At 40.7% G+C, this 27,710-nt stretch overlaps 1 protein-coding gene across 1 annotated transcript in view; it reads left to right on the top strand.

The window, feature by feature from the left end:
• The window catches only part of LOC143290796 (diacylglycerol kinase theta-like), a 79,043-nt gene that overhangs the window by 40,653 nt on the left and 10,680 nt on the right, over positions 1–27,710 (top strand). The window contains exons 9-19 of the mRNA XM_076600310.1: positions 685–782; positions 1,325–1,397; positions 5,372–5,510; positions 6,719–6,809; positions 7,967–8,080; positions 11,641–11,791; positions 18,882–19,039; positions 20,342–20,493; positions 22,687–22,835; positions 24,242–24,350; positions 25,133–25,336. Of these exons, the coding sequence (XP_076456425.1) occupies positions 685–782; positions 1,325–1,397; positions 5,372–5,510; positions 6,719–6,809; positions 7,967–8,080; positions 11,641–11,791; positions 18,882–19,039; positions 20,342–20,493; positions 22,687–22,835; positions 24,242–24,350; positions 25,133–25,336 (1,438 nt within the window). The remainder of the gene's footprint in view (positions 1–684; positions 783–1,324; positions 1,398–5,371; positions 5,511–6,718; positions 6,810–7,966; positions 8,081–11,640; positions 11,792–18,881; positions 19,040–20,341; positions 20,494–22,686; positions 22,836–24,241; positions 24,351–25,132; positions 25,337–27,710) is intronic.

Below are 27,710 nucleotides of genomic sequence, written 5' to 3'. Positions count from 1 at the left end.
GGAGATTTTGGATTTAAGGTGTATAACTTGATAAATGAAAGTTTCTGTCAGGAATGTTTTTCTTTTGTAGGATTTTCCCTTCTTTTTTCCCTTGATTGTCATTATTAGTAGTATCATTAGTATTATTATTATTAGTAGTAGTAGTATTGTTACTGTTATTATTATTAGTAGTAGTAGTAGGTTTGTTTTTTTTTATATTTTATTTACATTCATTGATAATACTATCATTAATTCACAGTTCATGTACAACAATATTTATAGTTAAAGTAAGTATAGAGATATTGAAATTCGATCGATCAATCGAGCTATATAATTATGTGACCTGGTTGGAGACATAATTTGACAAAAAACAAGAACGCCAGAGAATCGACAGACAAACAGAAAAAAACACAAAAAACTTAGCCGTATGAAGAGCACAGGAACAGGACTCATTATGGCTGCCAGAAAAAGAGGGCGTTAGTCAGGGGGGCAAACGGTAGGTTACCTACTTCCGGGAGGTTACCGGCCGTAGCTACTTTCGTTTTCTCCGCATAGGCGGATAGTAGTTTGCACAGGACAGGAATGTCAGACCCCTGCCGGAGTCTGCACTAGTGGGTCACGGTAAGTATGTTACTTAAACGTAATTTTAGATAGAAAATTTCCTTTAAAAAAAAACCCTGATTTTATGTTGATGAACTTTGACAGATGAGGTGGTCAGAGTGTTTGATGGCAACGCTTCCATGAAGAAACGACTGTGTCGCACAATCACTGTTCCACGCAACGCTCCAGCTTCTGCTTTACTGGTAAGGAAAGTTGGTTTCTTCGGCAGCTGAAGACATTGAAAAATTATCAAAGAAAAAGAAAAGAAAAAGATTTTGATGAATGTAAGAGATGCATACAAACCCTCATTCTCACACACACACATGCATGCACACTTTGATGATATGCGCATGCACACATGCACAGACACATACAGCAACCTTCTCCCCCTCCCTCCTGACACATACACACTCGCACAAGCATTTGCACACACATACACACCACACCATGGACATTCACGCACACACATGCATGCATGCACGCTCGCGTTCACACACACACACACAACCTAAATGATAATTTTATTCACATTGCTACAAACACATTTAAAAAAAAAAAACTTTAAAAGATTATTGCTGTATGTAGTGTAAAGGTAAAACACATGTATTTGAATCTCAAATACAAAGAAAATTTTTGCTCACAATGTAATAAACTCACTCTTTAAAACTTCAGATTGTTTTAGCATGCAGTATAAAGTCAGAACATGTTTGTTCAGACCAGAGATGCCATGTGATGTTTGTTGTAGGAGGCAGCACTGAAGACATTCCACATATCAGACGATCCTAAAAACTACTACATTACGGAAATCTGTGAAGGAAGTAAGAACATTTTTTTTTTAAAAGCCTTAATCAAATGAAGAAGAAAAAAGCTTTTTTTTTTTTTGTTGTTGTTGTTGTTGTTCAGAAATCTGTCGTGTTTGCTTATTTGTATGTATACGTAGAAGTGGATTTGTGTGTGTGTGTGTGTGTTTATAGTTTTTTGTTGTTTTTTAATAGTTTTTTCCTTGTCTGAATGATTTTTTGCATGGAGGCCGCTCATTTTGAGAACGCTTTTGTATTTATTTTATTTTATATTTTTTGTCTGTACTATAGATTATTCTTCGTTATCCTTTTCATTTTTAAAAATTTTTTTTATGGAAATGATTACATGTTGCACCTTCTCATTATTGTATTTATTACATTAGTTGGACATGATTGTACTTCACTCAGTAACTGGCCAGTGTTTATTTTGTATTTTACTCATAAATGATTTTGTTTGTTTTGTGTTTTACCCATTGTTTGTTTTGTATTTAAGTGAGCAGCTAGACAAAATCAGTTGGTTTTTTTGTTTTTGTTTTGTTTTCTCCCTAGTTATGTTTGTTTTGCCTTCTGCTCAGTATCTGGGCAACATTTTGCATTCCACTTCAAATTTTGTAGTGTTTGTTGTGTATTTTACTCCATGTTTGATTTATGTTTTGGTGTCATATACTGTACCATGTCAAACTGATGTTTTAGTCGTCTACTGGACAATGTTTATTTTCAGTTTTACTGGGTAAATCGACAGCATTTGCCTTGATTTTTAATCAGTTATAGGGCAATGCTTGTTTTTCATTTTACTCAATACTTGGACAATGTTTGTTTATCTTTTGCTCAGGAATTTGGACAATATTTTTTGTTTTGTTTGAATTAATCATTGGACAGTTGTTTGTGTCTTCTGAGTAATTGGATAATGTTTGTTTATCTTTTGCTCAGAAATTGGACAGTGTTTTTGTTTTGTGTTTTACTTAATCATTGGACAATGTTTGTTTTGTGTTTTACTGAGTAACTGGACAGTGTTTTGCCTTTTGCTCAGAAATCGGACACGCACAAAACGATGCATGCACACGCACGGACACACACGCAACACACACACATTTGTTACACTCTGAATCATAATGTAATAGTATCTTACATGCATGTTTTTCTTTTTACATAATAATTGATGTGTGCATGGTGATAAGTGAAGGGTGTGTCAATTTTCTGTTTTTGGTTGAAACAGATAATAAAGTATTTTGAATTAAATTGAATTGAATGTTTTGTGTCTGCACAGTAATTGGACAATGTTTGTTTTTCATTTTACTTTGTTATTAGGCAACGTTTGTTTTGCCCTTTGCTCAGGAATGGGACAGTGTGTGTGTGTGTGTGTGTGTGTGTTTGTTGTTGTTGGGGTTTTTTTTACTTGATAATTGGACAAAACTTTTGTGTCTTACTTAGTAATTGCTCAGTGGTTGTTTTTTTGTTGTTGTTTTTTTTGTTTGTTGTTTTTTTTTGTTTGTTTTTTCTCCTTTTGCTCAGGCATTGGACAATATTTTGTGGGGTTTTTTTTTAGTAGTTGGACAATATTTGTTTTACCTTGTACGCAATTATAGGACAAAGTTTGTTTTTTTGTTTTTTGTTGTTTTTTTTCCAGCATTTTTATTCAAAGGTTTACAAATACAAAATCAGTATATGTTGTGCGTTAGGAAGTAAACTGATGATGATGTGCTAAATAATGAAAATTCCATGATAAACATAATGCCTGCAGAACAAAACCTATTCAAGTAATATTGATTCCATGATGACATGGTATACAGGGTTCGTCATTAACATTTTTTCACATGAGCGCCTGCGCTCTAGTTTCAGAATTTTGATGAGCGCAAACTGAAAACTAAGAGCGCACACTAAAAACATAGAGCAACAAGTCTCAAACATAAATTCATTTTCTCACCTTTAATTCTTGTTTACATCAATTCCTCGATACTTGAGTCACTTAATCCATTCTCCTCACTCTCACTCTCACTTTCCGGCTTCTCAGTTTTCTGACGCTTTTGAAAGTTTGGCCTTCTCTTCCTTGGACCACACTTAGACCAATGATGGATAGAAGGAAGAGGGTCAAAGTCTTCGTATCTGCTTCTTCTTTTTCACTTTGATCAGCCGCCAGCTGACGGCTCCGATCCCCACCTCCACTTTCATGGGACCCGCTTTCACCTTTCTTCGTTACATCGTCAGTAGGACCGTCTTCCTCCCCGTCCTCTTTCTTCTTCTTCTTTTCGCCATCCCCTTCACCGTCAGCCTTCCTTTTTGGGATCAAATATTTCAGCATTTTGATTTTGAACGGCCCCGAAATCGATCGTGTGCTCCACTTTTCTACTCTTCAAGTCTGAAGAGCGCTCTTTTGCATAGCCTCCCCTGATTCACTAGGCCTACTTCCGGTTGAACTAACAAAACGTAAACAGACGGCTTTCAAACTTCGGTAAATGCAAAACAATCGCACTTTTGACTCTTGTTTGTGATGGACAATGGAATAACAATTTAGATACAGTAGTGTATGCTTATGTCTTTTCAAAATCAAGAGCGCAAGCGCTCTGAGTCAAGGAATTTTCCAGAGCGCAGTTTGTTTTTTCAGAGCGTTCCGCTCAGCGCTCCCGTTAGTGATGAACCCTGGTATAGGTGGTCTTGTATTAGATGTGTATAGTACTCTTTTTTGCGTTTAAAAAAAAAAAAATTTTCATCTTCCATAGTTATAAAAAGCATACTTGTCCACTTCACATGCCTGTTTGAGATTTTTTTTTTTTAACATATGTAATGTAGGCTCTACTTTATTGATACTACATTTAATACTTTTTTCTTTTTCTTTTTTTTTAATCAATAGAGTATGTGAGAAGTATCCATCAGTTTTTGTTTTGTTGTATTGAAGAAGCATCAGTACATCATTAAGATAAAGTATATCACAAACATTTTTTTTCTTTTTCTTTTTTTTTTTCTTTTTTTTTATATCTTATAAACTCTCCAGAAATGCTGCACATGATTACACTCCCATTGATAATGTAAGAAAGTGTCTTTTTCATCTTTGCAAAAATAACATTTCTTATCTTGAACCTCTTCCATGTTCATCAAAATAGAATTTGTCGTAAGAACGCAATGAATTTCATCTGGAATTATTTGTATTCGGACAGATTTGTTTTGTGTTTTGCTTAGAAATCAAACAGTATCTCTTTTGTCGTTTACTTGATGTTTGTATTTTTTAAGTTAGCAAATTTTTAATATTTGTTTTGTATATTGCTCAGGAATTGAACAGTGTTCTGACGGGCGCAATAGCCGAATGGTTAAAGCATTGGACTTTCAATCTGAAGGTCCCGGGTTCGAATCACGGTGATGGCGCCTGGTGGGTAAAGGGTGGAGATTTTTACGATCTCCCAGGTCAACATATGTGCAGACCTGCCAGTGCTTGAACCCCCTTCATGTGTATACGCAAGCAGAAGATCAAGTATGCATGTTAAAGATCCTGTAATCCATGTCAGCGTTCGGTGGGTTATGGAAACAAGAACATACCCAGCATGCACACCCCCTCGCAAACGGAGTATGGCTGCCTACATGGCGGGTTAAAAACAGTCATACACGTAAAAGCCCACTCGCATATATACGAGTGAATGTGGGAGTTGCAGCCCACGAACGCAGAAGAAGAAGAAGAACAGTGTTCTTTGTTTTACCCAGTCACTGGGCAATGCGTATGTTTTACTCAGTCATTCGGCAATGTTTGTTTTTCATTCTGCTCAGTGATTGAACAATATTCATGTTTTACTCAGTCATTGGACAGTGTTTGTATAGCATTTTGTTTAATGATTGGACAGTGTTTTGTGTCTTCTCCAGTCATAGACAGTGTAGACAATGCCCGTTTTGTGTTTTACTTAATTACTGTGAATGCTTTTCATTTCATTTCATTCAGTAATTGAACAGTTATGTGGGTTTTTTTTTTACTCAGTAACGCACAGCTTGTGTTTTGGTGAATTTCCCAGCGGAACGAGAGTTGGAGGAAAGTGTTCCTATCCGTGCTCAGCTGAAAACACCGGATGGAAAACGGCCGTCTGTGTTTCTCCGCTTCAGAGAGAAAAACCCTGACAGGGGCTACATCCGTGTGTTCCCTGGAGCGTTAAGGTGTGTGTGGGGTTAGTGGGGGCCTGGAGGGTGTTGTGTGAGTGTGTGTGTGTTGTGGGTGTGTGTGTGTGCGTGTGTGTTTGAGTGTTTGTGTGTGTGTTAGAGTGTGTGTGTGTTTTGAGTGTGTATGTGTGTGTGTATGAGAGAGAGAGTGTGAGTGTGTTTGTTTGAGTGTGTTTGAGTGTGTGTGTATATTTGTGTGTGTGTTGTGGGTGTGTGTGTGTTTGAGTGTGTTTGTGTGTGTGAGAGAGAGAGAGAGAGTGTGTGTGTGTGAGTGTGTTTGTTTGAGTGTGTGTGTGTTGTGGGTGTGTGTGTGTGTGTGTGTGAGTTTGAGTGTTTGTGCGTGTGTTTGTTTGAGTGTGTGTGTGTTTTGAGGAGGGTGGCGGTTTTGCTTCTTCTTCGGGGAATTGGATCTGTGCTGTTCTGTTGCCACAGATGATGTATAGCTAGAATTATATTGGAGATCGTGAGTATGAGATGTGTCTGCGTATATGCATGGTAATAAGTATGCATTTGCACACATGGAATCAGATTTTAGTTTTGTCATGTGGATTAAATGTGAAATGAGGTGGATGATTATATCACTCAGAAGAGGTGAAAACAAAGAAGAGAGAAAATTAATCATTATTATTTATTTTACTCTTAAGAAGAAGAAGAAAAAAAAGAAGAGAAGGTCTTTCAATCAGTTAGTGACTTTAAATCAATTCAGGTTGGCGTTGGACTTGTGATCAAGTGTCCACACTGATAGCTAAGTGTGTGGTATTGTCTGTGGGTGATAGACGGGCGCAATAGCCGAGTGGTTAAAGCGTTGGACTGTCAATCTGAGGGTCCCGGGTTCGAATCACGGTGACGGCGCCTGGTGGGTAAAGGGTGGAGATTTTTACGATCTCTCAGGTCAACATATGTGCAGACCTGCTAGTGCCTGAACCCCCTTCGTGTGTATGTGCAAGCAGAAGATCAGATACGCACGTTAAAGATCCTGTAATCCATGTCAGCGTTCGGTGGGTTATGGAAACAAGAACATACCCAGCATGCACACCCCCGAAAACGGAGTATGGCTGCCTACATGGCGGGGTAAAAACAGTCATACACGTAAAAGCCCACTCGTGTGCATACGAGTGAACGTGGGAGTTGCAGCCCACGAACGCAGAAGTAGTCGTCTGTGGGTGATAGACAGTGACAACTAAGTGTACGACGTTGCTTCACAGGGTGTCTGTGGCGTACAAGAACATCCCGGTTACCCGCGATACAACTGCTGAGGAAGTCATCAGTCTTGCCATGAGCAAGTTTGGGGTGGAGGTGGGTGGGTCCTTGCTGTGTCGTTGTCAGTCTGTTGTCGGCTGGTCTGTTTTGTCAGTCTTGTCTGTTGTGTCAGCCTGTCCGCCAGTCTCTCTGTCTGTCAGTGTGTGCATCAGTCAGTATGTCCATCAGTCTCTGTCAGTATGTCTGTCCGTCTGTCCATCAGTCTCTCTGTCAGTCTGTCCCTCAGTCTGTCTGTCAGTCTTTATGTGAGTATGTTGTCAGTCTGTCCGTCTGCCTGTCTGTCAGTCAGTATGTCCATCAGTCTCTGTCAGTATGTCCATCTGTCTGTAAGTCTGCCTTTCCATCTGTCCATCAGTCTGTCTGTCTGTGGCTGATGTGGCTGAGCGAATCTTGTGTTTGGTTTATTTCTCTTCCGTAAAGAAAACGGCACCATCCCCACGCCCCCAATAAAGACTGACAGGTAGATGTGTTGATCTGGTCAGCATGACAGTGATGGGGACACCTCCTCCCCAAGGCCCCCCCCCATCCCCCAACCCACACCCCCTCCCCCAACCCCCAGATAAAGACTGACAGGTAGATGTGTTAATCTGGTTAGCAAGACGATGACACTACCCTCCCCCTGCCCCTCCCATGCCCCGCCCCAAGATAAAGACTGACAAATATGTGTGTTAATCTGGTCATCAGGACAGTGACAAAGACTGACAGATAGATGTGTTGTCTGGTCATCAGGACAGTGACAAATACTGACAGATAGATGTGTTGTCTGGTCATCAGGACAGTGACAAAGGCTGACAAATAGATGTGTTAATCTGGTCATCAGGACTGTGACAAAGGCTGACAGAGAGATGTGTTGTCTGGTCATCAGGACAGTGACGGGGACACTACCCCACTCCCCAACAAAAACTGACAGATAGATGTGTTGATCTGGTCAGCAGGCCACTGACGGGGACACTCCCCACATCCCCCTAAGCTCCGCCTCTAGAAAAAGACTGACAGATAGATGTGCTTATCTGGTCAGCAGGACAGTAACGGTGACACTCCCCACACACCCCTAAGCCCCACCCCCAGACAAAGACTGACAGACAGATGTGTTGATCTGGTCAGCAGGACAGTAAAGGTGACACTCCCCACACCCCCCTAAGCCCCGCCCCCAGGCAAAGACTGACAGACAGATGTGTTGATCTGGTCGTCAGGATGCTGACGGGGACAACTTCAGCCTGATTGAAGTGCTGCTGGACAAAGGGGTGACGGAGCGACGCGTGGAGCGCGCTGACAGACCCTGGCAGCTCATGCAGGACAGCCGCAAGGTGGGAGGACTGTCCTGTGTCATGTTTTTCATGTTACATTTCATCAACAACTTTCTTTACAATACAGACAAGCCGCATGCAGCAAAATAAGGCCAAATGAATACGCTTAATAGCCAAAAAAAGCGTAAGACAAGACAGAGCGTAAACCTGACAAGATGGCGTGGAGAGCCTTGGCCTAAGGAATGATTCAGCGCTTATAGCTTTTAGAGGCATTTGATTGGCTGAGAGCGGACCGGGGCAAGACTGCTCGTCTTTTCACTGTTAGCCACGCGAAATTTGGCCAAGCAGAGCAAACCGATAGGCCTAGTTTGCATCAGTTTGACATGGTAAGTATATGTAACACCAAACATGGAGTATAATACAAACTCCTCCTTTTTTTTTTTCCTCAAGGCCTGACTAAGCGCGTTGGGTTACGCTGCTGGTCAGGCATCTGCTTGGCAGATGTGGTGTAGCGTATATGGATTTGTCCGAATGCAGTGACGCCTCCTTGAGTTACTGAATCTGAAACTGAAACAGGGATTTGTAATAAAGTCAGCCGCCCATGAATGTAGTATTCTTTTTTTTTTTTCCCACCATGATGAATTGATAGAGGATCAGAGAGAAAGATTATAGTTTTTCTTCTTCTTTTTTTCCCCTTTTAAAAAAAACCAAAAAACCATTCATTTGTGTCAGCAGGTTATGTGTACAGTCCTGTTAGCTGCAGACAACATGGATTTGTAATAAAGCCCGTCGCCCATGAATATATTCTTTTGTTTTCTCTTTAGATTAGGAATAAATAGACTCAAAAAGGTGATAGTTTTTTTTTGGGGGGGGGTTCTTTTAATAGTCATCCATTTCTGTCAGCAGGTTATGTGTACAGACCTGTTTGAATGTAGGTTTTATATTGTTTGAAGTTCTGACTGTTTTTGAGTATGTGGGAAGACTTCTTGTGTTTCATTTTGTTTATTTCTTTGCATTGAAAGATTAAAGTTTTTCTCTTTCCCCCCCCCCCCCCCCCCCTTTTTTTTTTATAATTTAAATAACCATTCATTTGTGTCAGCAGGTTATGTGTACACTCCTGTTTGATGCAGACAACATGGATTTGTATTAAAGCCCGTCGCCCATGAATTACTGTTTTATGTTAACAAAGCGTTTTTGTAAAGCACCTAGAGCAGATTTTTCGATAGTGTGTTGTATAAGTATCCATTATTATTATTATTATTATTATCATTATTATTTGTTGTTATTTTGTAGTTTTGGTTTTTTTTTCCACATGGGTGGTAAAAAGACAAAGGTAGGAAGATTGCTGATATGTGGCCACTGTTGATGCCGAAGTGGTTTTTGTTTGTTTTTCTTCTTCTTGATTTCTTAACAGAGGTTGGGGTTTCAACAAATCTTTCTTTCTTTTTTTTTTTTCTTTTTTTGTTTGTTTGTTTGTTTGTTAAATTTCAGAAAACTATTTATGTACTTAGAGATAAACAGCAGATCAGCAAGCTGACAGCCTGTCTTGATGAATTGCTGCTGGTTCCATGTGATGATGATTGTAGTGCCTGTGATTCCACTTCTTCTCTTCTCATAGTGATCTTTTATAATTTAACTTTATTTTCATTAACAATGCAATACAGTACAATACAATATGATACGATACAGTACAGTACAGTACAACTTTATTCATCCATTTGGAAATTAAATTGTGCATCCACAGGTTTGTCACTCACCTGTCGCAATATCTCGGCCAACAGCCAAGTCAAACACACTCGCAGCATGACAAATGTTCGACAAGAGATAAAACAGCAGTGCATAAAGCTGACAGGTGTGCAGGTGACAGGTGAGTGACAAACCTGTGGATGCACAATTTAATTTCCAAATGGATGAATAAAGTTGTACTGTATTGTACTGTATCGTATCGTATTGTATTGTACTGTATTGTATTGTTAATGAAAATAAAGTTAAATTATAAAAGATCACTATGAGAAGAGAAGAAGTGGAATCACACACGAGCAAGTAACACAACACTGCGAGCACATTTCCCACACACACACACCCAAGTCCCCTTACCCTCCACACACACAGACACACACACACAAACACAAAGACACACACACACACACACACACTTTGCAAAATATCGTGAATATTAAGAAACACAGTATCAGAACAAGAAATGCTTCTCTAAAATTATTATGAATTATTATATGACGGGTTCAGTATTTAAGTAAATGCAACATACAGTAATAGAAATAGGTTTGAAAGTAATTGGTACATTAAGATAAAGATTCCTGAATAAGAAACCCTGCCATGAATTAAGCATTGTAACTCATAAACATATATTGTATTGCAAACATGATAGTTTAATTGTGGTACTGAACAAACCTGCATAAACATCAGCTCATAACTCGCAACAGATAATAAAAACAGTTGATAAATTGAAAGTACACCAGATTTATTTGAACACATACACACATACGCACATTTTGCAACAACAACAACAACAAATATATATATATGTATTGTTGATCCTCTCCTTTTGGCTGTCCTTTTTGAATAGTCTGAAGACTTACAGAATTCCTGAGATTGAATTTAAACCAAAATCATGTCCATGCACATGTGAACGCACGTATTACAGCAGATTAGATAGTGAAGAGAGAACAGGCAAAGTATTTTGTGTAGAAAGCAAAATTTTAGCGTCTTGTTTTATTCTTTTAAAAGGGTTGCTTTCTAGTTCATTCCTTTAAGTTGGACTGAACAAAACAGTGATGTATTTCTGTGAATGGTGTGAACAAAAATGACACCAAGTTTAGTATCTTGTTTTATTCATTGAAAGTGTTGCATTCTGATTCAGTTATGTAAATTGGGCTGGCCAAAAGCAGTGACAGATTTCCCCATGCTGCCAGCAGTAACAATACAAGTCACCTGAGTTAGGAAACCATCCTTTGCGCGGTATCAATTTTTCAAAGTAACCCTGCGCTGAAATGAAAGGACAATGAGGACAGGAGAATAAATGAATAAACAGCAATGAAGAATGGTAACTCTCCAAAAAAAAAAGACAGGGTACACAACTTCAGGCAGTGTGGAAAACGGAGAGAGTCACCACTCTTTATTGTTTTGCACTGTGCCGTGTGGTGTTGCCGGGAATCATTTCGACAGAGTATTTATTGTTGTTCTACGCTGTGCCGTGTAGTGTTGCCAGGAATCGTTTCGACAGAGTATTTATTGTTGTTCTACGCTGTGCGGTGTAGTGTTGCCAGGAATCGTTTCGACAGGGTATTTATTGTTGTTCTACGCTGTGCCGTGTGGTGTTGCCAGGAATCGTTACGACAGGGTATTTATTATTTTTCGCCTTGCCATGTGGTGTTGCCAGGAATCGTTACGACAGGGTATTTATTATTTTTCGCCTTGCCATGTGGTGTTGCCAGGAATCGTTACGACAGGGTATTTATTATTTTTCGCCTTGCCATGTGGTGTTGCCAGGAATCGTTACGACAGGGAATTTATTATTTTTCACCTTGCCATGTGGTGTTGCCAGGAATCGTTACGACAGGGTATTTATTATTTTTCGCCTTGCCATGTGGTGTTGCCAGGAATCGTTACGACAGTGTCGCATGACGAGGTTTTACCTGCAACAGAAGGAGGACCCCCATGGTCCCAGCATTTCTCTCTTCGTGGGCAACCTGCCCACTGGCCTGTCCCAGCGCCAGTATGAGAAGATCCTGCTGGATATTGTGGGGAAAGGTGAGCCTGGTTACCTGTGTGACTTCATAGTTACCTGTGTTGCGTTATAGTTACCAGTGTGACAGCATGTTTCTGTTGTCAACTGTGTGACGTCATAGTTACCTGTGTGTCTGTGTCGTCATGCTCTGTAGTTTTTATGTCTGACAGCATGTTCTGTAGTTACTTGTATCATGTCATAGTTACCTGTGTGACATGTTCTGTAGTTACCTGAGTAGTATAAGAGATGGGGGTTCTATATACAACTTTTTTGGGCGTATTAGCTTGTGTTAAGGCCCTCAAGCATAAAAAAAATTTAGCCAAAACCTGTGTATGTTGGAGTAATATGACCCTCAAGCATAAAAAAAAAAATATATAGTTAAAACAAGTTATATGTGTATGGAGAGCCAAATCACAAGATAAAAAAAAAAATGGTTGGATATGTGTATGGAGGGGAGCGAAACGGTCATGGGGGTTCTATATACAACCGACCCCAGCCCAAAACCGCGCAATACCGCCCTCAAGCATCATAAAAAAAAATCTAGTTAAAACCAGTTATGTGTATGGAGAGCGAAACGGTCGCCCCGTTCCCCGTGTGTGCTAGCGACCGCACGGCGTGTGTAGTGGGAGTGGTCCCGCGCACAGCCTGCTTCCCGCGCGCGAAGATTGTGATCACCCTATTAGAGAAAAGATTATATTGTATATATAGAAAAAATAATGCCTTTTCCACATAACATTTGTGAGTACCCCCAAGTTAAAACAAATAGAGTATGCGGTCGAGCTTGCATGGGGCTCTATTGTAAAGATCATATTAAATGTCATAGAAAAGGAATGTCACTTCCAGTACTTTGTATAAAATGCAACCTTAACTAGAGCGGAAAAAAAGTTAGGGTGAATTGATTTTCGGCGAGTTCCACTGCACAAAGTCTGGACCACAGCCAATTTTTTTTTTTCCCACCAATATTGGAACATAGCCAATTTCTTCCACGAGCGTCGACCAATTTTTTTTTTCTGGCACAATGCCAACAAATTTCCATTTGAACAAAAGGATTTCTATTGTATATAGACGAAAATGGTTTGGGCGAAAACATATATGGAAGAAATGTACAGTGCAACCTACAAGAACATGGGCATTCGATGTGCAATACATCCTAGGAAAGTGCGAAGCATTTGTATAGCATTGTATAGCATTTGTATAGCATTTGTATAGCATTGCACAGCACTTTCCTAGGATGTATTGCAATTGCATAGCATTTTCCTAGTTTTTCCAGGAATCCTGGTATTTCCTAGTCTTTTGGACAAATGTGGGTAGGAAAATATAGGAATATGCCACGGAAGAAAGATTTGTCGCACGAAGAAATAGAAGAAATAGAATCTCTGCATGGCAAAATGTCTGCAGAGGATGCCAAAAAGAAATTTGGTATTGGTACAAATAGATTGTACAAAATATGGCGAGAGGCAAAGAACAAAAATGTTTTGCCTGTAGTACCGGAAAATACAAACAAGGATACAGACAGTGTTCTGCCTGTAGTGCAGGACAATGCAGAAAAGAAAAGCATAGACGATTTGTACAAACTGTTGCAAAATATAGATACTGGCATAGAACAAAACAATATTCTACTACAAGAAAGCAAAGATATGTCCATAGAAATACTATCTTTGTTGGATGTAGAGGAAGAGGACAACATTGTAGAACAAATACGAGAAGACGTAGCAGAAGAGTCCAAATCTTTGTTGGAACAGATACAAAATAGCGTTTGTGTATACAACACTACATGCTATATTCTACCAATTGCACTTGCAGTTGGTTCTATATTGTACAAAACATGGAAAGCTACAAAGAAAAATGGTGTTTGGAACATACCCGAAGAAGATCGACAATTTGTCCATCTCCCAAAGAAGACATCTGGAGATATTGCCAAAGAAACAATCCCAACAAAGTCTAGAAACCCTTTCGAAATGGAATAGGATAGCATAGAGTCTACTGTGTGCAATTCGTGGATGTAGTATATTTTTCTATTGTATATATTGTATATATAGGACAATGCCAATAGTATTCGATCCACCTTGTTCTCCAAGATTCGACTTCGAAAGCAAAAAAAGAGTATACAGACAGTATACAATTCTCTCCAGCCGATATGGATAGAAAGGTAGTAGAACTAGCAAAGACACATACAGATCCTGTTCCTCGTATATTGGGAGAATGTCCTCGAAAGAAACTTCTCGCTGTTGCCTATTGTGGCGAACCATATCTCTGCTACCAGTGTGGCCGTATATTCTAGTTTTCTTCGATAGATGCTACTATATAGAATAGTCTATCTTTCTTTTTTTGTGGATTTGTCTTCTCTCCTCCTACTCTACACAACATTGGTTGTTTCGTCTTTTCCAGCATTTCTCTGCCACCATACCGTTCTATCTCTTTTTCGAGAAAATAGCCGTGTACTGGCATTTCTATGTCTGTAGATGGAATACCATTGTTGTCTGTTGGAACAATGTACAAGATATACTTCTCTTTTTTGCGATATTCACCTACAGCATACTTTCTACAAATATATTGTCCTGGTTCTATTTCTAGTATTTTTTTCCACTCTGTACAAAGTGGTAGACTTGTACTACCTAGGGTCGATTTGGTCTCTATTTCCTTCTTCTCCAGTTGTTGTACAAAACATGGAAAGCTACAAAGAAGCGTGTATTGTACGATTGTTGCAGCTACATACCCGAAGAAGATCGACAATTTGTCCATCCTGCAAAGAAGACACCTGGAGAAATTCCAACAACGTCTAGAAACTATTTCGAAATGGAATAGGAGAGCATAGAATCTATTGTACTATTTGTCTGCAATTCGTGGGTGTAGTATGTTTTGTATATTTTTCTATTTGTATATATTGTATATATTGTATATATAGAAAATGCCTATCCTATTCGATCCACCACACTTTCCACACTTCGACTTCGAAGAATTTGCAAAAGAAGAACAGCGCTACAACAATAGTGCACAAAAAATGTGTTTCTCCACAGAAAACGATGGAGAAATAGAACAATATGCTGCAGAGCATGTAGATCCAGCACCACACATTCTTGGAAAATACAACAAGAAACGATACGCAGTTGCATATTGTGGGAAATACTATGTTTGTCTGCCAGGTGGAAGAATATGCTAGTCTGTACAATCTTCGCAGGTTGTTGCCACAATAGATACTATTCTATCTTTTTTGCGTTGTGGAGTTGTTTTTTCTACTCCAATATAGCACAGTAGTGGACTTTTTGTTTTGTATAGTGTTCCACCAATGCGTTCTATTTCTTTCTCTAGGAAATGTCCATATACTGGATGTTCTTCGTCTGTAGTAGGTTCTCCATCGTCTCCTTTGGGGACTAGAAATAGTACAGTTCGGTTGTTTCCTCTGTACATTGTAGTTGCATATTTTTTGCAAATGTAGGTACCAGGTGGCATGTCTAGTGTTCGTATTTGTTGCTTCGAATTTGGTGCAACTGTTTCCTGTAGTTCTCGTTTTGTATCTATTTCTAGTTTGTCGTATTCTTTCTCTAGTGCTATTTCTTGTAGAGATGGAAGTTCTACAAGGTCGGGTGCTACTACAACGTCTATAGGATTCCAACGTATAGTCTCTTTGTCTTTGTAGAACTCTTTGGCTGGTTGTATACGAATATCTAGTCCATTTCTACTTTTTTCTAGTTTGCTGTTGTATTGGATAGGTCTACAAAATCCTATTTCCCATGCCTCTCTTGGAAACCAACACAGCTCTCTTTCGAATTTGTCTTTTTTCTTTTCCACATACTTTTCTGCAGCAGACAACAACTTTTGTAGTCCATTGGTCGACCATACAGCAACAACGTCTTCTGTATCTTTTGCTCCAAGTACTATTCTATAGTATTCTCTATTTGTCTTGTCTTTTTGCAACCTATAGCCGAGTATGGACCATATTCTATCTTTGTCTGCTATATTTGCCACTTTTTTGGTTTCTTGTTTGGAAAGGATTGTTTCTACAACTTCTCGAACACTATTCGAAATAGCAAGGAGTCTCTCGTTTTCTAGTATATACTCTTGTATTTGTTCCAGCTCTTGTTTTCTATGTTCTATATTCTGTTAGTATTCTATTTGCTTTTGTTCTAGATAGTTCCATGCATCTTTTTTCCAATTTTCTACTGCCATACACTCTTCTATGTCTTGTAGTCTTTTTTCTCGATTTCGGGTGGATAGAGTGGAGAACTCTCTGCTGTGTGGAACTTCCACAACACTGTATGCAGATTTCTCTTTTCCAATAGTACTACATTTGTGTGTACGCCATTCCCATTCTACTATATTTGTTGGTGGAAGAAGAATATATGGACTTGGTGCATCTTTGTGTATTTGTACTGGTCTCCTACATGCTGCTAGTATTGTTTTCGCATTTTTTGTGTAGCAACGTAGTTTGGTGTATTGTATACCATCGTTGTCTGCAGCTAGAATATCGATGTGGAAGATAGGACAATTGCGAAATCCAAAATCGCATATAGCCCATTCTACAGCGATATTCCATTTTTTGTCGTCTTCCACTGTTGCAGCTGTTGGAGATACACGAATGCCAGATATTCTCTTTGTTCTAGTATGTGCATACCAACATACATATATTGTGGAATTTGGTCTATCGCCAAGAACAAAACAACGATCTAGAACGCTTGCAATATTCTGCCATTGTTGGGTTGCTGGTTGTTCTACAAACAGTTGTCTATCTTGTGGCGAAACTATCTCCAATACGTTTTCCACCAGTTCGTCTCCTTTTTCTGGAGTACGATTGCTACAAGCATACAAAGATACTTCTATTCTAGTGCAGCCTCTCTTTTGTACATCTGGATGCAAGAATGTTTTTCGAAGATGCTCGTTTGGACAGTCTACATAGTCTGCTAGATGTCCACCAAATTGTTCTCGTACTTCTCCTGCCTCGAAATTGGATACTATTTTGTTGTATAGTTTTGTTCGCATTGTATAGCCATTGTGTTTGGATATCCATGTACATACATGTTTGCCAACACTATCTGTATTGTCTAGTATTGTTGGTGCATCGCAAGCAATAGCACTTGCAAAGTCGCCTTGTCCTCTATAGTCTAGTTCTTCTACAAGATAGTCTACTAGTGTTTGTCTATCGAGTGTACCAGAAAAATCTCTTGTATAGTCTATAGAATATATACCATACCCATGTCCTAGCAGCTGTTCTTCTAGCATTGGCAATATTTTGTGTAGGTCTTGTATTGCAATTTCGGACACATCAATTTTTGCAACAAATATACCATATGGCTTTTCGTTTGCATATATAGTCTCCCAACGTTTTCTTGCTTTTGCATTCGTGTCTTTTTCTATTCTTTGTACTGTACTGCGTATTGTGCTAGATTTGGAGTCTGCCTGCATAGATATTGTCTGCGATATGGCAGTTTGTATACTTTGTTTTTCCACAAGTCCACATATTGCAGTCGAAATTCTAGATACAATTCTTTTTGCGGATCCGTCGTTGCCACACAGCAATTTTCCACCGACATACATACACTCTTTTTGTCGCAAATAGCCATATACATACAAATCGTCTACAAAAGTTGGAAGACCTTCTAGAGGTTGTAGAGTTGTTCTACCTTTGTTGTTTGCTAGATAGTCCACATTGGAAATATCTGGCACGAGATTGTTCTCGTAGGTATTTTCTAGCAATAGATGGATTGCTACATTTTTGGCACATCGAATGCCCATGTTCTTGTAGGTTGCACTGTACATTTCTTCCATATATGTTTTCGCCCAAACCATTTTCGTCTATATACAATAGAAATCCTTTTGTTCAAATGGAAATTTGTTGGCATCGTGCCAGAAAAAAAAATTGGTCGACGCTCGTGGAAGAAATTGGCTATGTTCCAATATTGGTGGGAAAAAAAAAAATTGGCTGTGGTCCAGACTTTGTGCAGTGGAACTCGCCGAAAATCAATTCACCCTAACTTTTTTTCCGCTCTAGTTAACTTGGGGGTACTCACAAATGTTATGTGGAAAAGGCATTATTTTTTCTATATATACAATATAATCTTTTCTCTAATAGGGTGATCACAATCTTCGCGCGCGCGGGAAGCAGGCTGTGCGCGGGACCACTCCCACTACACACGCCGTGCGGTCGCTAGCACACACGGGGAACGGGGCGACCGTTTCGCTCTCCATACACATAACTGGTTTTAACTAGATTTTTTTTTATGATGCTTGAGGGCGGTATTGCGCGGTTTTGGGCTGGGGTCGGTTGTATATAGAACCCCCATGACCGTTTCGCTCCCCCATACACATATCCAACCATTTTTTTTTTTATCTTGTGATTTGGCTCTCCATACACATATAACTTGTTTTAACTATATATTTTTTTTTTTATGCTTGAGGGTCATATTACTCCAACATACACAGGTTTTGGCTAAATTTTTTTTATGCTTGAGGGCCTTAACACAAGCTAATACGCCCAAAAAAGTTGTATATAGAACCCCCATCTCTTATACTACTGTGTGATATCATAGTTACCTGTGTGACAGCATGTTCTGTAGTTACCTGTGTGATATCATAGTTACCTGTGTGAGAGCATGTTCTGTAGTTACCTGTGTGACATCATAGTTACCTGTGTGAGAGCATGTTCTGTAGTTACCTGTTTGACATTATAGTTACCTGTGTGACAGCATATTCTGTAGTTACCTGTGTGATGCCATAGTTACCTGTGTGACAGCATGTTCTGTAGTTACCTGTGTGATGCCATAGTTACCTGTGTGACAGCATATTCTGTAGTTACCTGTGTGATGCCATAGTTACCTGTGTGACAGCATGTTCTGTAGTTACCTGTGTGATGTCATAGTTACCTGTGTAACATCATGTTCTGTAGTTACCTGTGTGATGTCACAGTTACCTGTGTAACATCATGTTCTGTAATTACCTGTGTGATGTCATAGTTACCTGTGTGACAGCATGTTCTGTAGCTAACCTGTGTGACAACGTCATGCTCTGTAGTTACCTGTGTGACAGCGTCATGTTCTGTAGTTACCTGTGTGACAACGTCATGTTCTGTAGTTGCCAGTGTGTGATGACAGAGGCGTGTGGTGTGTTGTTTTTTTCCAGAGAACAAGTGGTGCAGCTTTGATGTGATATACTATGAGTACGGCTCCCTAGTGCTGATCTTCACCCACCCAGAGAGGGCGAGCAAGGTGTTCAACATCCTTCAGGAGGCCACCTTTGATGAGAAACAGCTGCTGGTCTTACTTCTGCCCAACATCCAGGTAGGCGTCTGTGGGGGGTGGGGGGGGATGTGAGGGGTTGTGGGGTGCGGGTGAGGGTTGTCTTGGTTTGGCTTGTCTTCCTGATCTTTCTGTGTTTTGTCTCGTCTTGTCTCGTCTTGTCTTGTTGGTTATTATTCACTGCTTCTCTTTCTGTCTTGTCTTTCTCTGTTTTACACGCACACACACACACACACACACACACACACACACACACACACACACACACACACACACACACACACACACACACACACACACACAAAAGAACAAAGCATGCATAGACTCACATGCATGCACTTGCTTATGCCCATGATATGTTTGCACATGTGCACAGCTCTATGTGCATGCGTGCACACACATACGCACACACACACACACACACACACACACATTTTCCCACCTCCACAAATGCTTACATACACCCACCTCCCCATATGCACACTCCATACACACACCCCCACACCCCCATCCCCACACATGCACCCACCACACACACACACACAAGCACACACACACTCATGCACACGCACACACATACACACACACACACTCATGCACACACACCCATACTATATCACACACCACTTAGAAAACAAACCAACAAACAAAAAAAGAACACGAATGATACAGGTGATTTCAATATAACTTTTCATCTCATCTCCATGAGAGTTACGCATGTGTGGGAATGGCTTGTGTGCAGGGTCTTTGATTAGTCTCTGCACAAGATTAAGCACTTACATGAATACTAATAAGAATGGCCACTGTTATTATTATTATTGTTATTATTGTCGTTATTATTATTGTCATTATTATTATTGTTGTTGTCATCATTATGCTGGGCAGCCCCACATGTTGCCCGTTATTATTGTCGTTATTATTATTATTGTCATTATTATTATTGTTGTTGTCATCATTACGCTGGGCAGCCCCACATGTTGCCTGTTATTATTGTGGTTATTATTATAATTGTCATAATTATTATTATTGTGGTCATTACGCTGGGCAGCCCCACATGTTGCCCGTTATTATTGTGGTTATTATTATTATTATTGTTGTGGTCATTACGCTGGGCAGCCCCACATGTTGCCTGTTATTATTGTGGTTATTATTATTATTATTATTGTCATTATTATTGTGGTCATTACGCAGGGCAGCCCCACATGTTGCCCATTATTATTGTCGTTATTATTATTATTATTGTCGTCATTACGCTGGGCAGCCCCACATGTTGCCCGTTATTATTGTGGTTACTATTATTATAATTATCATAATTATTCTTATTGTCATCATTACGCTGGGCAGCCCCACATGTTGCCCGAGGGAGTGCAGCCTCTCATGGTGTTTGTCAACGTGAAGAGCGGGGGATGTCAGGGACTCGAACTTGTCACCTCCTTCAGAAAACTCCTCAACCCACACCAGGTCTTCAATCTGGACAACGGGGGCCCCCTGCCTGGGTGCGTGTCCGTGTTTGTTCGTTCTTTAGTTTAACGTCTTTTCACTGTAAGTGATATTAGACGAATGAATACTAATAAGAATGGCCACTGTTATCATCATTAACACACACACACTCATGCACACGCACACACATACAATGGCCACTGTTATCATCATTACGCTGGGCAGCCCCACATGTTGCCCATTATTATTGTCGTTATTATTATTATTATTGTCGTTAATATTATTGTTGTTGTCATCATTACGCTGGGCAGCCCCACATGTTGCTAAAGATTTTGGTGGTGTTTGCAGGGTTCTGTACATGGAACCAGCCTATAGATGTGGTGGTATTATCAGGGTTCAGTTAATGAAACCACCCTTAAGATGTGTTGGTATTGGCAGGGTTCCGTGTTTGTCAGTGAGTAGGTGTGTGTGAGTGTGTGTGGGTCAGTGTGTGTGTGTGTGGGAGTATGTGAGTGAACGTATGTGAGAATTTGTGCATCAGGTTGTGAGTAGTTGTGTGAGTGGGTGGGTGTGTTAAAGTGTATGTCAGTTCGTGAGTTGGTGTGTGAGTTAGTGTGGGTACGACTGTGTGCGTTGGTACATGAGTGGGCGTGTAAGTTAAGGGGTGTGTGAATTTGTATGTCGGTTTGCGAGTGAGTGAGTGGGTGTGTGAATGTGTATGTCAGTTTGCGAGTGAGTGAGTGGGTGTGTGCTTGTGTATGTCGGTTTGTGAGTAGGTGTGTGAGTGAGAGAAAGCTTTGCCTTTTTTTTTTTTTTTTTTTTTTTTGAAGTGTTTGTTAAGAGAGAGTGTGAGTTGCCAAAAGATTTTGTTCTTTTTTCTGTTCTTTTTGTAACATTGAGAGTGTGGGAGACACAGAAATTTGGATGTATTTATAGGCTGCACGTGTTCCATCATAAAAATGTGTTGGTATTTGCTCATGGTTCAGTACATGAAATCAGCCTAAAGATTTTGGTGGTATTTGCAGGGTTCTGTACATGGAACCAACCGATAGATGTGGTGGTATTATCAGGGTTCAGTTAATGAAACCAACATAAAAATGTGTTGGTACTTGCAGGGTTACATACATGAAACCACCCTTAAGATGTGTTGGTATTGGCAGGGTTCCATTCATGAAACCAACATAAAAATGTGTTGGTACTTGCAGGGTTCCATACATGAAACCACCCTTAAGATGTGTTGGTATTGGCAGGGTTCCGTTCATGAAACCAACATATAGATGTGGTATTTGCAGGGTTCTTGCATATTCTTTCTGCACATGAAACCAACCAAAAGATGTGGAATTATCAGGGTTCCATTCATGAAACCATGGATTTGGAATTATCAGGGTTCCACACATGAAACCAGCCTAAAGATGTGGTTTTATTAGCAGGGTTCTGTAAATGAACCACGGACATGGTGGCATTAGAAAGGTTATGTAAATGAACCATGGATGTGGTGGTATTAGAAAGGTTATTTAAATGAACCATGGATGTGGTGGTATTAGAAAGGTTATGTAAATGAACCATGGGCGTGGTGGTATTAGAAAGGTTATGTAAATGAACCATGGGTGTGGTGGTATTAGAAAGGTTATGTAAATGAACCATGGGCGTGGTGGTATTAGAAAGGTTATGTAAATGAACCATGGGTGTGGTGGTATTAGAAAGGTTATGTAAATGAACCATGGGCGTGGTGGTATTAGAAAGGTTATGTAAATGAACCATGGGTGTGGTGGTATTAGAAAGGTTATGTAAATGAACCATGGGCGTGGTGGTATTAGCAGGGTGCTGTAAATGAACCATGGATGTGGTGGTATTAGAAAGGTTATGTAAATGAACCATGGGCGTGGTGGTATTAGCAGGGTGCTGTAAATGAACCATGGATGTGGTGGTATTAGAAAGGTTATGTAAATGAACCATGGATGTGGTGGTATTAGAAAGGTTATGTAAATGAACAATGGACGTGGTGGTATTAGAAAGGTTATGTAAATGAACCATGGGTGTGGTGGTATTAGCAGGGTGCTGTAAATGAACCATGGATGTGGTGGTATTAGAAAGGTTATGTAAATGAACCATGGATGTGGTGGTATTAGCAGGGTGCTGTAAATGAACCATGGATGTGGTGGTATTAGAAAGGTTATGTAAATGAACCATGGATGTGGTGGTATTAGCAGGGTGCTGTAAATGAACCATGGATGGGGTGGTGCTTGCAGGCTGTATGTGTTCCGGAACATCCCCAACTACAAGATCCTGGTGTGTGGGGGTGACGGCAGCGTTGGCTGGGTGCTGTCCTGTCTGGACAACGTGGGTCAGGATGCCATGTGCCAGTCGCCTCCCATGGCCATTGTCCCTCTCGGCACAGGTAAGTTGTCTCCCTTCTTTATTTTATTTTCTTTTTCTTTTTTTGCTGCTGTCATCCGTACCATTTCAGTGGTATTACTGGACGGGCGCAATAGCCGAGTGGTTAAAGCGTTGGACTGCTAGATTACAATGAAATGTGTCTTGCCCAAGTTATATCCCGACTCTCTTGACCAAGAGAGTTTTAGGACAGTTGGCGTTGAGATGGTTCCCAAAGGCCAACTCGCTCCAAAGTCTGCAGACACTATGAGCCAGCATTATCTTGCCTCATAGTTTGAGAGTCATAGTCCTTCACGACGGGCGCAATAGCCGAGTGGTTAAAGCGTTAGACTGTCAATCTGAGGGTCCCGGGTTCGAATCACGGTGACGGCGCCTGGTGGGTAAAGGGTGGAGATTTTTACGATCTCCCAGGTCAACACATGTGCAGACCTGCTAGTGCCTGAACCCCCTTCGTGTGTATATGCAAGCAGAAGATCAAATACGCACGTTAAAGATCCTGTAATCCATGTCAGCGTTCGGTGGGTTATGGAAACAAGAACATACCCAGCATGCACACCCTCGAAAAAGGAGTATGGCTGCCTACATGGCGGGGTAAAAACGGTCATACACGTAAAAGCCCACTCGTGTGCATACGAGTGAACGCAGAAGAAGTGGTATTACTTCCACGCTGTCCATTCCAAGTACAGCAGATACAGCCACACCCTGTTCGTCTGTCATAGTCCCATCATCGTCGATTCTTTTTTTCTTGATTTTTGCCTGCAGTTAACATGCCTTTGGTGGAGGTGTGTGGGGGTTTACCTTGTTATCAGCCCCATTTCATGGCATTACTCCCACACTGCTCGTCCAAAGTCCCCGATACGCAGCCACACCCGGGGTTTATCTGCTGCGGTCTCAGCGTCGGGGTAGTCCTCTGGAGAAGAAACGATGATAGGTTTGCCAGGAGGCCACACACTAGAGGAGACCCTGCATTGCTACCAAGTCACTTCGGTGGTCAGAAGTGCTTGATCTGTGGTATTGCTCTGTGTGATTGGAGCGGTGTATCAAGTTGCAGAACCACTGTTTAGAAAATACAGAAGAAATACACATATTGAGAGAGAAAGAGAGAGAGAGAAAATCTATTTTACATGTTTCTAATTATATTTTGGGGTGGGGGTTTGGGGGGTGGGGGTTGAAGGAAGACCTATCCAAAATATTTATTTTATGACCTATCATAGACAGACGATTTTCTACGCTTGGAAAGTAGTTATGAGAAAACAAGGTTAACTTTAGAGAAGAAGAATGTGCCAGTGTTTTTTGACAAAGAGAATATGAGAGTGTTTACTTGTGTTCTTTTAGCTTAATGTCTTTTAGCTGTAAGTGATTTGAGACATGTGTTTATACCTGTGTGTGTGTGTGTGTGTGTGTGTGCAGGTAACGACCTGGCCAGGGTGTTGCGCTGGGGACCAGGGTTCTCAGGTGGGGAGGATCCCCTCAACGTGCTGAGGGATGTCATTGAGGCTGAGGAGATCAAGCTGGACAGGTGAGGATCACTTTGCAGGTGTCACATTCGCCAGGTGAGGCTTACCTGTGCAGGTGTCACACACACACACACCATGTGTCCTCTGCCTTTGAGAAATCAAACCCTTCTCTGTGCTCAAGTTTATCAACTCTGACTTCACATGACTGAATGAACAGTGTTTCATGATATCTTGAAACCTCTGTGACAGAATCAGAAAAGTGACAGATTCAGTAATGCATTGGAGTTCTGATCCAGTGTTACCTTGTGATCAGGGAGGGAGGGAGGCCCTGTTTGGGTGTGGTGTTGTGTCCCTTTGGAAAGGCGTTTTACTTCGCTTGTCCTCGCTCCGTGCAGGTGTGAGTGGGTACCGGACTTCAGTGTGGGAAGGTTAAAACAGCGGGGGGAGAGTATTGGGTCCTGCTTCCTATACCCGGCCCTGGACACGATGGATGTGACGGGCGCAATAGCCGAATGGTTAAAGCGTTGGACACACACACACACACTCACACACACACACACATACACACTCTCTCTGTCTCTGTCTCCGTCTCTCTACCCATGACCCCCCCCTTTCTCTCCTCTCTCTCTCTCTCTCTTTCCTCTCCCTTCTCTCTCTCCCCCCTCTCTATCTCCTCTCTCCTCTCTCCCCCCGTCTCTTCCCCCCCCTCTCTCTCTTCCCCCTCTCTGTCTCCTCTCCCCCCCTCTCTCTCCTCCCCCCTCCCTCTCCCCCCTCTCTCTCTCCTCTCTCTCCCTCTCCCTGAGACCTTTTTTCTAATCCCTGCCCACACCTTTCCTTACTCCAGATGGACAGTGATCTTCCACCCTAACGAAAAAGAGCAGGATGAGACCAAGATGGCCATCGCCAACGACACAAACTCGGCCAACACCAACGAGGACCCCACCAAAATCTTCGTCATGAACAACTACTTCGGTATCGGCATCGATGCTGAGCTCTGCCTGGACTTTCACATGGCGCGGGAAGAGAAACCGGACAAATTCAACAGCAGGTGAGGAGACGGCAGGCGAGAGAGAGATTCAGTGTCAGTTTCAGTTTCAAATTCTCAAGGAGGCGTCATTGCTTCGGTCAGTATACGCTACACCACATCTGCTAGGCAGATGCCTGACCAGCAGCATAACCCAACGTGTTCAATCAGGTGAGAGAGAGAGAATGTATAGTTCACTGAGGGAAGGAAAGTTGATTTAAGCATATATATGTTTGAACATATGCTTGTATGTTTGTACGCACTGTGCTTATGTGTGTGTCTAGTTAGTGAACACTCGGCTTATATCACAGATTGACATAAGTTTACATTTGGACCAACAGCAAAGTGAGAGCTGTATTATCAATGGTTTCTCCAGTCAGTGGGAAACCATTTACAGCTTAGTCTTTTGTGAAGGACTATGACTCTCAAACTAGGAGGCAAAATTGCACTGGCTCTTAGTGCTGCAGCCTTGTGGGCTAGTTGGCCTTTGGGAACCATCCCAACGCCGACTGTCCTAAAACCCTCTTGGCCGAGAGAGTGGGGATGTAACTTGGGCAAGACACTCTCCACTATAATCAGATTCTAGCCCAAATAGTCGGAACGGCAGTTGCCTCCTCTGCTGTTCTGATGGTCATAGTCGGACACGACTGACTATCATATATATAAGTTAGTGAAGGACATGTTCTTTGCATATGTGTTTGAATGTATGCTTGTTTCTATGTATGCACTGCACTATTCAAGTACCCATTGTTATTATTATAAGATCTTTGATTGGAACTTGTCGAGGATAAAAATGTACACCATCTGGTCAAACGCAGAACAGCTGCGACAAGTTATGGCTTGAACATTTTGCACATTTCTGAGGTCATTGTTTCAGTGAGTTTGTTTTGTGTTGGGGGCATGGATGGGGGGGGTGTGTGGGGGGGTGGTTCACAGGGATTTATTTGTGGGGAGGGGCATGTGTGGTTCACAGGTAAAAAGAATGATAATGGAAACTTTTATGACTGTGATTCGGAAGAGGCAATTTTTGGTTTTTTTGTTTTTGTTTTTGCACGCACTTTGTGTGTGTGTGTGTGTGTTATGCTGCGTCCCAGACAGTAACTGTTGTAGTTTCTTTGGAGAATTTTTTAAAATTTTTGGAATGAAACAAAGATTCAAAGAAATTCAATCGTTTCACCCCAATTTGGGATGTACAGTATACAAAAATGTTATTGAACCATACACATTTAATCACAACTTAAGTCCAGCAGTGTCATAGGAAAGAAACATGAACTGGCACGCATGCGCGCACACACACACACACACACGCGCGCACACACACACACACACACACACACACACACACTAAATTTTAGATTAAAAAAAAAAATCGCATCAGAATCATTTTAAAATCACACACTATATGGAAAATCCTTGTTGTTTATGTTCCTAGCATTGTTATTTTTATCATTATTATTTGATTTTATTTGTTGTTGTTAACATTGTAATTGTTATTTTTGACTCACTTGTGTAAACCAGATAAGTCTGTGTTATAACCTGGTGTTCGGTTTTCTGTGCCTGTGTGTGTGTGTGTCCGTGGTAAACTTTAACATTGCCATTTTCTCAGAAAATGCTTTGTCTGCCAATACCAAACTTAAACATAGTAGGGAAAAAATCTTCACACTCATACCAATAATAGGTTGTACGTCTCCCAAGTTTAACAGTATTTCTGAATTGTCAGTGGTTTATTTTGTTGATGCTGGTTCTGGATTCCGAAAACGCTATTACCCCTTTGCAGCTAGGAAGGTCTTGTAAGCAGACACCATGACATCGTTTTTCTTGTTCGCAATTAAAAGCAAAGAAATACAAACTCAGGTCAGAACACATACAGTGACACTAACTACATTATTGACGTGTTTACTGCATATGAATATTCCAAAGTGGACACTGAATTAACTTGAATGAACAGCTGAATTAACTAGAATGAACACAAAAGAAAATTTGAATCGACCATTTCACTAAGGTCAGCCTTGTCTACACTGGTTTGTGCAGATCTTGACAACATGTTCCAAAGCCTGATGCAGTGGCAACATCTCTTTTACTGCCGAATTAAAAGAATTTGCATAATTAATCATCAGTGTGTTTACTGCATATGAATGTTTTAAAGTGGATGCTGGTTTAACTAGAACGAACAGAAAAGAGAAATTCAATGGACTGTGTCATAGTTTCGATGCTTGTGGAACATGGATTTCCGCAGATCTATAAATATTGGACACATATTGCAGTGTGTTTCAGGCGATGGGAACGTTTCCTTTACCTTGGACTTGAAAGAAATTCATAGATGCCCGAGATCTACCAAAATAACATAATGCAAACTGCGTTTTCACTTCAATTACTGTTCTCAATTTATTCCGCTAAA

This window comes from Babylonia areolata, chromosome 16, assembly GCF_041734735.1.
Source record: "Babylonia areolata isolate BAREFJ2019XMU chromosome 16, ASM4173473v1, whole genome shotgun sequence".
NCBI lineage: Eukaryota > Metazoa > Mollusca > Gastropoda > Neogastropoda > Buccinidae > Babylonia > Babylonia areolata.
Note: the sequence above shows the minus strand (reverse complement) of the source record. Positions and strands in the feature narration are given on the sequence as shown.